Raw genomic sequence first — 10,017 nt, 5'->3', positions numbered from 1 at the left:
ATCACCTCCCTGCTGTATACTGGGCTCTGGCTGCAGGAGGGGGTGCTCATCTGGGCCCTCCGGGAAGAGAGGGTCCTGGGCTGAGGGCTTCCAGGGGCAGAAGACGAGACTCAAGGACGTAGCCACCCCGTGACTTCCGGGAGGGCATCTCCCTGGGGGCTGTGTGGTCCCGGGCAGTGGCGTGGCCCGCGGGCTGGGATTTACTACCCAGGCTTGCTTGTCTTTACCTGTTGCCTTTCTAATTATAGTCTCAGTATTGGATACATACGGACGCCTGCTTAGTACACGTTAGTTAGAACATGGTTCCCATGGTCGATTTTATGTTGCCTGACCCCACCTCTCCAGCTCAGGGCGGGGCTGCGTTTTCCTCTTTAGAACGGCAGCTTTCACAAGCAAGGTGGCCCCAACGCGGCAGGTTCTGATAGAACTGGGAGATGGGAAAAGGACAAGGGCTGCTTGAAGACCTGGGAACGGCCAGTTCCTTTCCTCAGCCGTAAAAAGGTGAAGCCTAAACTGGGTGCTGGGCCAAGCAGCGGGAGATGCCCGGACGACAGGCTCCAAGAGCAGGGGCAATCGGGGGGGGGGGGGCTCCCTGGAGGAGGTGTCTTGTGGGCTGCAGCTAGGAAGGCTGTGGAGCAGCACAAATGCAGAGGAAGCTGCGGGAGGAGGAGGAAGAGGGTCGGGTTTGGGGTAGGGACCCCTGTGAAGTCTGGGTTTTGTGCTGAGGTCAGACGGAGGCCCTGGAGAGCAGGTGCGTGCCTTCATAGGAAGGGGTTCCCAGAGCTGTGCTCAGCAGAACCCCGAGGCTTGGAGAGGTGCCAGGGCCCCCTGGGGCACTGGATCAGGGTGTGGCCAGAGGCTCCGTGGCCTCACCTGGCCCCGCAGGACAAGGTCCAAGGCGTTCCCTAGCCCGTCCTGGCTTTATGGCACCGAGGCGGGGGACTATCTGGGATGGGACCAGGTGTCCCTCTAGGCAGGTGTAGGGGAGGGAACCAGGAGACCGGAGTCTCTGCCAGCCATCCTCCCTCTCTGAGCCTTAGTTTCCCCACTTGACATCCCTTAGTGAGGGGCAGGCCCGCTGATGAAAGAAATCTTACACGAGGAACCTCAGAATGTGTTGCACCCTGGGAGACAGGCAGGTGCGCTTGTGCACACGGGGGCCCAGGGAGGCTGCCTGGGGATGGCCTTGGGTCTGGCCACGTGAGCTGGGTGGGAGGGGGCAGTAGCAGGAGTCCGGGACACGAACGGGCAGGGGCACCAGAACATGTCAGACGCTCACGGGGCAAGCTGTTGAGAGAGTCAGTACAGGAGTGAGCTACAGGTGCGGCTGGATCCAGGAGTTCACACAGCATTTTTTAGGGGCGCCTGTTGGCGTCAGTGCTGCCCTCAAGCAGGCTGTGTCCGTGAGGGCACACGTGCGGCCCCCAGCCGTTTGCTGGGTGACAAGCCCAGGGGGCGGAGGGCTCCGATTTTCCAGGGTAATCGCAAAGTCTCAGGACCAGAATTTCACGTCATTGGCAGGCTGGGTCACGCGTCCATCCCCGAAGTGATCATAGAGGCCCTCTGGCCAGGACTTTGGCCTTCGAGGGAAAGGAAATCGCACCTGTCCCCAGGAGAGCGGCCGGGGGCTGTGTCCCGGTCCCTGACGTGTTGGCTGTTGTTCCGTTCTCCTCCCCCAGTGAGCCCGGAGCCGTGGGCAGCTGAGTCCCCCAGGCCATGGACCGAGTGACCAGATACCCCATCTTCGGCATCCCTCACTCGCCCCGTGTGGGTGGCCTGGGCCTGGAGGAGGGCACCGGCCACACGTTTGAGCTGGTGGACGTGGGGCCTGCGGCCAGCGGCTGGGACCAGAACAAGCCACGGGCCCTGCCTGCTGACCGAGAGGCCGGGCCGAACGCAGCCGGGCCGAAGGCGTCCCGGAGCCCACGTGCCTTCCTGGACCGGCCAGCCCCGTGGAGGCTCGGCCGGGAGGGTGACGAGAAAGAGGAGGCGAAGGCCTGCCGTCGGCACCCAAGGGACGCCCAGCCCACGCGGCCACGGAGCCTGGAACGGGAGCACCAGGCACTCCGGAAGGGCAGCACGGCGGCCACGCTCCAGGGCAGGCCAGCCCACGGGGACCCCGGGAGCCCCGGCCAGGCTCAGTCTGGGCCCCCGGAGGAGCACGTGGTCGACAGGGAGCAGATCAACTTCCTGGCGGCCAGACGGCAGTTCTTGAGTCTGGAGCAGGCCGGTGCAGCGGCCGCCCAGAACCTTCCAGCGAGGGCGGCCCCTGCGTGCGCCCCGCCTGCCGTGGGTCAGGCCTCCACGGCCTCGGGCGGGCTGCCCCCGGCCGGCGGGTGTGCCGTCCCCCCGAAGCCCCAGGGGAGGGACGCGGTCTCGGGAGAGAAGGGGGGCGCCGGCGGCCTCCCCGCTGCCCCTGGTGCCCGGGCTGTGGGCGGCCGTGGCTCCCGGTCCCGAGTGGGGTCCCCGGAGCCCCCCGTGGAGACGCCCATCGAGCGGGAGATCCGGCGGGCCCAGGAGCGGGAGGCAGACCTGCGAGAGCAGAGAGGGCTACGGCAGGCGGCCAGCCAGCAGGAGATGGTAGAGATACCCACCAGGCCACTGCTGACCAAGGTCGGCCTGGCCTCGGCCCCGCGGCGGGACAGGGGGCGCCCGTCACTCTACGTGCGGCGGGATTTGGTGCAGGAGACCCAGCGGGAGGAGGACCACCGGCGGGAGGGCCTGAAGCTGGGCGAGCCATCCACGCCTGCCGGGGCGGCCCTGGGTCCCCAGCCGGGACTCAGGAAAGCCCTCAGCTCAGACTCCGTCCTCGGCCCGGCCCGGGAAGACGGGCCGGCCTGCCCTGCTCCCGCGGTGAGGAAGGAGGACCGCGGCATCCCGGCCGACGCCCTCCAGCCGCACCCGCGCCCCGGGAGCCCCCGGCTGGCGTGCCCAGCCCTCCACGCGTCCGGCAGGCCTGGGGGTCTCTCTGCGGCTGAGGCCGAGGCCGTGGGCTCTCCACAGGCCACAGGCTCTCCGTGGCACCTCTTGGAATCCTCTGGAAAACCGGCAGGCGCAAAGCCGCAGTGCTCCAAGCCCCGCGAGGGGCCCCCGCCGGCCAAGAGAGGGGTCATCCGACAGGAGCATTTCTGCCTGCGGCCCCTGCGGTTCAGGGTCCCAGACGGGCCCCTGCAGGCCGCGGCCCCCCGCGGCCCAGGCTGGGAGGGCGGGGGGATCCTGGCGTCGACGCTGCAGAGGTCCCAGTCGTCCGAGCTGCTGGAGAAGGAGGTGGAGAGCGTCCTGCAGCGCGAGCGGGAGGTGGCCGAGGAGCGGAGGCAGGCCCTCTTTCCTGAGGTCTTCTCCCCGCCGCCCAATGACGACGACGACGACGAGCCGGACGGCTCCAGGAGCTCCTCCGCGGCTTCCGGTGAGGGGTTGGGGGGGGGGGGGCAGAGGGGCTGGGAACACCTGGGGGGCTCCGGCGGCCGGTCTCTGTACCTGAGCTGCGGATTCTGGAGGCGGACGTCAACTCTGCCTTGTCAGGGGTGCGAAGGTCTGAGGGTGTCGTGTCCCCCGCCGTCCGCTGCTGCCCAGTTCGTCCCCCCGACGGCCTGGGCTTTGCCCGTCTGTCTGTCCGTTCTCCCGTTTCCTCTTGGGCAGAGACTCGGAGCCTCCCGGGCTGGGGTCTGGTCAAGGGTCCCTGGGACCCTCCTGACACCTCCCTCTCCCCGCGCAGGCGTCACGGGCAGCTACTCCGTGTCTGAGTCCCACTTCTTCACCCCCATCCACCTGTCAGGCGTGGCGGGTGCTCCCAAGCAGAAGAAAAGGAAGGAGCCGCGGGTGAGTCCGGAGCCCGTTGGGGCCACAGGAGGGCAGAGCGAGACCCTGGTAGGACCTGGGTTGAAGCCCGACGCCCTCACTGCCTGTGGGTGGCCGTGCCTCTGCCTCTTCCCCCCGGGAGTGCACAGCGCGTGTCCCTTTGTCTGTCGGAGGCCCCCGAGCAGGGTCCCCACCGTGAGGGCGTCCCCCTGAGTCAGTCTGACGGACGGGCTCTGCTTCGAGGACGACAGTGACAGTTGATGAGCACCGTCATACCGTCACCACTGCGCAGCATGTGCGGGTGACGTGCACGGGGCTCTGCGGGCCACGCCTGTACCGTCTCAGAGCCACGTCCGTCTTGCCACACGCTCTTCAGAGAAAGCTCGAGTTGCCATGGCCAGCGTCAGGCGGTGCTGCTCCCACACGGGGACTCAGCCCAGACCCGACTCCGCCCCCCGCAGTGGTCCCCCTGAGGCCGTCTCCTCCCTGGGGGGGGGGGGGGGGGCTCCGGGCCACCGGGGGGAACCACGCCGCGTCTAGCCTCACCGCCTGCTCTGGCGGCTCGGGGCACCGCGTGGGAGCCCAGTGACCCGGCTCAAGTTCGGTCCTGCCACTTGCTGGCCCGTCATGCTGGGCAAATCCTCTCTGACCCTCAGTCCCCTCCTCTGTAAAATACGCGTGGTCGGAAGGACAGCCCCCTCTGAGCCCTGGGATGAGGCCGGGCTGCAGGAGCTCAGTAAACGTTGGCCGTCTCCTTTGTGACGAGTTTGCAGAGAGAGCCTCGAGGCTTCACGGAGGGGGCAGCGCAGGGGAGGCAGGCTGCGCACAGCTTTGAGTCTGGGGGGCCACAGTGGCCAAGGAGCTCCCTCCCCTCCACCCCAAGGGGGGGCCCAGGGTCGGGCGTGGAGTCCCAGGCCCCGGGGCTCACGAGCCTTCGTTTCCCACAGTATGCCAGCCTCAGCGCCTCCGACCACATCAACTCAGAGGTGAGTGTGCCCCTGGGCCCTCCGCCGCGGCCTCAGAGCCGTCAGGTGCCTTTCTCGTGGCGGTGCGGCCCGAGCCTGCCTGAGTGGGTTCTGCTGGGAGCCGCTCGGGGGGGCTTGCCGCGGGTACAGACCGTGGGAGAGGTCCGCAGCCGGGGAGCGAGGGTCTGGGCCAGACACAGAAGGAGGCTCACGGGACAGTGCGTGAGAGCGGCCGCTTTACTGCCCTTGTGGATTCGTTTATGAACGGGGTGCAAAATGCCAGAGCTGGCGGTGGACCTGCCGTGGGTCTCAGGGTGACCTACCACGCTCCTTGACACTGTTACCAGGGGTAGGGGGTCTAAGTCGGAGGAGGGGATGGCCTGCTTCCCTCCTGTTCTAGATCTCTGCTACGAGCTGGCCGTGGGGGACGGCGTCCAGGGCTCGGGACCCTGACGGGGACTCTGTGCCTCTCCTGCAGGTCCTTGAGGCCACACGGGTCACCCGCCACACCAATGCCAAGGCCAGGTGCTGGGAAGCCCGTATCTACGCCAACGAGGGCAAAGGCTGAGCCGGGCGCCCCGGGCCTGCCCTGGGGGGTCTGCTGGCCCATCCCGAGCCCCACTTCCCTTAGGAAACAGGTGCCTGTTTAAACTCCCCACCCACCCCCTCCCAACCCCTCCCCCCCCAGAACCACAGATCAGGGCCGACAGCCCCGAGGCCGGATGCATTTTCAGCCCTGATGGTTCTCTTTCCTGTTCTTATCTTCCTGGAGACGTTGTTGTGTTTTCTGTGTGTAATGCTGGGGACGGACCGGGAGGTCTCTCGATTCTGCTTCTAAGACTTTGCCAAACGCTTTGGGCCCCAAATGGGAGGAGACCAGCCGCCCCCCACCCCCAGGTCCAGATGTGATTGTCCCTGCTAGTCTGAGGGCGGTGGGGCTGGTCCCTGGGGGAGCCGCAGGTCTGAGGGAGGAGCACCCAGTCTGAGGGCCTCTGTGTTGTCCCCCAACCCCACCCGCGCGTGGCACACCCAGCAAATCTCTGAATTACAGCCCTGTGGGGTTAGCCCCCCCGCCCCCGGCAGAGAAGAGGGCTGAAGGGGACCCACGTGCTCTGTGCCCGCCCCCCCCCCCCCCCCCCCCCCGCCGCGGCCCAGCAGGGACAGCGTCAGTGCCTGTCCAGTGGGCGAGGCCAGTGGGTCCCCCGTGTGGCCCTGCAACAGCGTCCCTGGTGTCCGGGGAGGTTGGAGGGGTCACTGGTTGGGCCCTGTGTGCATTCTATCCTCCCACCTGAGAGACGAGATCATTCTGGGCAAGGTGTGGACGCTGGACCCAAACCCTAGTTCTGCAGCCATCCTCGGGGTGGCCTTGGGGGTCCCCAGAGCTCCTGTGCCTCGGTTTCCCCTCCACGCACAGGGATGGCCAGCCTCAGCCTCCAGGCCCCTCCGCCCCCCCTCTTCTTGGCCGCTGCAGGGAAAACCGAGGCGGCCAGTTCCAGAAATCCTGCGGCCGCCCCCGCCAGCCCAGGAGGCAAAAGCCTGAAATAGCTGGGCGGGGGTGGGGCCGTGGGGGCCCGGGGTGGGCTGGGAGGGGCTCTTCAGGGTAGAGCAGAGACAGGCCGAGGGAGGAGGCAGGGCCCCAGTTGGAGGGAGGAGGCGAGGTCTGTGTCCACAAGCAGGGCCTGGGCCGGGATTCCTACAGTCTGTCCTGCGTCAGAGTGCGGGCCCCACCCACCCTTCAGGGAGGCACCTCAGGAGCTCGCCGTCTCCTGCCGGGTCAGCCACCTGGTGCCAACGGGCCTGCCACCACCCTCCCCGAGTCGGGACCTCCAGGGTGGGGGCGCTGCCCGAATGACTGGTTCGATGGCTCTGGGCTCAGAAGTCCTAACACCTGGGAATGGGCAGGGCCGGTTCCCCCGGGACCCCGGGGACCCGTCTCCCCACTTTTCCAGCTTCCAGAGGCACCGCATCCTGGGCCCGCGGCCCCTCCTCATCCTCGTAGCACAGGGTCGCCAGGCTCCCTGCCTCCCTCTCGTGAGGATGCTGGGTCCCCAGGGCACCCAGAGTCACCCCCTTCTCGGGGGCCTTGACAAAGGTCCTCTCTGCCACGTGAGGCGACAGGTCTGCAGGTCTGAGGACCAGGAATGGGGACGTCTTTGGGGACCTTATGCTGCCCACCACAGAGTCTCCTTGTCCCCTGTCCCGGTTAACCTTCCCTGGCCTCTGCTCAGGGCCTCCTGGGACTGTTGCACAGGCCGTGCACAAGGCTCCCAGCTGAGGTGGGGAGGGCTGGGCTCCCCTATGGCCTGGGCCCTTCTGTAACCCCCCTGGCCCGGCCGCGCTTCTCTGCACACAGGTCATGTCACGGAGGGGTACATTCATGAGTCCTCTAGGTCAGAGGGCCCCCGCCCATGGTGGGACCAGCTCTCTGGTCTCAGTAGACTGTCCTTTGACCCCCATAAGGCCCCCAGCACCGTGGCCTGTGAAGGTTCCCCCAAAACACGGAGAGAGCCCCTGCAGGGAGTGATGTCCTCCCCCAACGCGGTCTGTCTGTCCCCCCACATACTTGCTCTGCCCTTGAACCCTGCTCTGCCCGGTGGGTGCCATGAGGAAGGTCCAGAAATGGCTTCCCCAGCGTGGGGCTGCCTGTGGCCCCGCTGCCTGGGGGTGGGGGGGCGGGGCCACTGGTCACGTCCGTGGGGCCCCCCCACCCTGCCCTCCAGACCAGGGTCTGGGCACAGCGGGAGATTCGTCTGCAACCTGCCGGCTCCCTTGGGCCACGTTTGTCCCCACGGGGGCTCAGTCGGGGACAGGGGACCCTCCAGGACACAGTGTCTGCAGCCCCTGGGGCCACTCCATTCGAGAGGCGATGTCGGCCCTCGATGCCGACCCTGGGACGGTGCCCACGCAGGAGACACGCGTCCCGCTCCCCCAGCCAAGGGCCACCAGGTGGAGCAGAGACTTGAATGTTCCACGGGTGCATGATGGCCGTGTCCCCACCCACCCCGCCCCCTGCCTGGGGGACCAGGGCCACCTGGGGGGCCCGCAATGTGGGCGGGGAAGCAGACCTTGTGTGTTCAGCCTGATCGACAAAATGAACACGAGTTCCTCAAGAAGTTAAACACACAACAGCCATGTGACCCGGAGGTTCCACGTCTGGGTCTGTCCCCAAGAGAACGGGAACCAGGGACTTGAAGAGATACTGGCACCACCGAGGTCACGGAGGCACGAGTCACAACAGCGAAAGGGGAGCAGCCCAGGGTCCCTCCGTGGATGAAGGACAAACACAATGTGTCCATCCCCACTCTGGAATGTGACCCAGCCCCAGGAAGGAAGGACGTCCTCCCACCTGCCACCGCGTGGAGGGACCCGGAGGTCACTGTGCGCAGTGACAGGAGCCAGACACAGAAGGACACGTCCTGCGTGACCCCCCTCACGGGGGTCCCCAGAGGAGTCCCGTCACAGAGACAGAGTAGATGGTGGGAGCCGCGTGGGGGAGGGGGCAGGGAGTCCCTTGCTTCATGGAGACAGTCTCAGTCTGGGGAGATGGAAAGTTCTGGAGGCGGGGGGGGGGGGGGGGGGGGGCGGGTGCAGGACAGCCTGAGTGTGCTTGATGCCACTGAGCTGTGTGCTCGGAAAGGGTTAGAGTGATACATTTTGTGTTATGTGCATTTTGCCAAGATCTTTAAAAAGCTAAAGGAAAAGCGTTCAGTCTCTTGAAAGCACACGGAGGCCCTTGGGAACCACCCAGAGGAGCCCACAACTTGCCAGCTTAAAATAACTAGAAATACCGGACGGCGAGCCGCGTCCTCCGAGACTCTGGGTGGCGTGGGTGTGGGCGGGACGTCCTGCGTCTGTGACTCACCTGCGTTTCATTCTTCGTCCACGGCCCACCCCTCCGGAGGCGGGGAGGGAATTCGGTCCCCCGCCGGGTCTCCTGAGTCTCGGTGGGACCCCAAAGCGGGAGGGTCTGTCTGGGAGGCGACCTCACCGCAGGCGTCCCCGGCGGCCCCTCATTCTCTCGTGCGAGGGGACAGACGTTCTCCCACGTGTATTATGATCCCGGAAGGGGGGGGCCCTTAGAAAGGCTGGAATACAAACCACGTTTCCAACTAAAACGTGCTCCTCCCCCTGGCCGGCTTCTGAGCTGCCTCGGGGGGAGTCGGGAGCCGCTCTCACAGAATCCACTCCAGTTGCGCGTGCGCGGTGCGGACGCGGATCCCCAGGTGTGCTCTGCAACAACCGTCCCGGCAGGTGGTGGCAGGGGGGGGAGGGGGCGGGCTCCAGCAGCGGGGGGGGGGGGGAGGGAGGGCAGGGGGCGGGCTCATCCATGGGGGAGGACGGGGGGGGGTGCGGGGGGGGGCTCAACAGGGAAGGGGGGCAGGGGGTGGGCTCAGCGGGGGTGGGGTGCAGGGGGCCGGGCTCATCCAGGAGGTAGGGGGGCAGGGGGGCGGGCTCCTGCAGCCGTGACCAGCCCGGTGTGGGGGGTGGGGTGCAGGGGCCCCTCGCTCACACAAGGGAAGCCAGGGCTCTGTTGGCGGGGGTGGCCGCCCGGCTGCGCTAAAATTCGGGACGCTCGGCTAAATTTGCATTTCAGGCCAACGGCGAATGGCATACTTGAAGTGTGCCCCGTGCCGTATTGGGGACATACCTGTGCTTTTGAAAATCGCTCACCGTTTACCCGAAGTTAAAACTTCCCGGATGCCCTGTCCTTTTATTTGCTAACTCTGGCCACCTCCTGGTTCCCCCGCGAGACCTCGGAGAGGGCACCCCGGGTGCAGGCGCTTCAAACGCCCCTGCCCCGAGGCAGCACAGGGGACTGCGGAGCCGCCAGGCCCCAGCCGCGGGGCACGTGGGGCCGCCACGTCGTCCAGGCCTCGGGCGCGAAGAAGGCGCCCGCGGTTTGCGCGAGCAGGGGAAAAGGGGCGGAGCTCCCTGCTCGCCCAGGACCCGGAGAAAGTACTGTCGCCAGAGCGGAGGGCACCGGCGTCTTGAAGACGGGCCTGGGGCCGCACGCACGAGTGAGCACAGCAGCGAGCGGGGGGCAGGAGGGACGAACGGGGCTCATCGGGAAATTTCACCGCCGCCCCTCAGGATGCGTCAGTGCAAAAGGTAAAAACTAGACACTGGTTATCAAGTTGACTGTGTTAGTTGGTAACGAATTAGCACACACTTAGCTGCTTACAGCAACGCCCATTTCTCAGGGTCTGCGGGGGCCGGAAGTCCAGCGCGGGGTGTCGGGGCCTCGGCTCAGGGC

General features: G+C 66.7%; 1 protein-coding gene across 1 annotated transcript; it reads left to right on the top strand.

The window, feature by feature from the left end:
• Positions 1-598: 598 nt before the first annotated feature.
• Positions 599-5,927, top strand: MISP (mitotic spindle positioning). Its single transcript, XM_047848231.1, has 4 exons — positions 599-3,406; positions 3,716-3,819; positions 4,746-4,784; positions 5,242-5,927. Exons 1-4 carry the CDS (start codon positions 1,717-1,719, stop codon positions 5,329-5,331), a joined length of 1,923 nt encoding a protein of 640 aa, XP_047704187.1. The 5' UTR covers positions 599-1,716; the 3' UTR covers positions 5,332-5,927.
• The last annotated feature ends 4,090 nt before the right edge of the window (positions 5,928-10,017 follow it).

Source organism: Prionailurus viverrinus, unplaced genomic scaffold (assembly GCF_022837055.1).
Source record: "Prionailurus viverrinus isolate Anna unplaced genomic scaffold, UM_Priviv_1.0 scaffold_60, whole genome shotgun sequence".
NCBI lineage: Eukaryota > Metazoa > Chordata > Mammalia > Carnivora > Felidae > Prionailurus > Prionailurus viverrinus.
The sequence above is the reverse complement of the archived record's forward strand: the minus strand, read 5'-3'. Positions and strand labels throughout refer to the sequence as shown.

What these genes read in the sequence shown, in the direction of transcription:
- MISP (XM_047848231.1), top strand. Translation starts at nt 1,717, where the DNA reads ATGGACCGAGTGACCAGATACCCCATCTTCGGCATCCCTCACTCGCCC. An exon ending in AGAAAAGGAAGGAGCCGCGG is followed by an intron (nt 3,820 to 4,745) that starts GTGAGTCCGGAG and finishes CGTTTCCCACAG; the next exon opens with TATGCCAGCCTCAGCGCCTC. An exon ending in CCGACCACATCAACTCAGAG is followed by an intron (nt 4,785 to 5,241) that starts GTGAGTGTGCCC and finishes CCTCTCCTGCAG; the next exon opens with GTCCTTGAGGCCACACGGGT.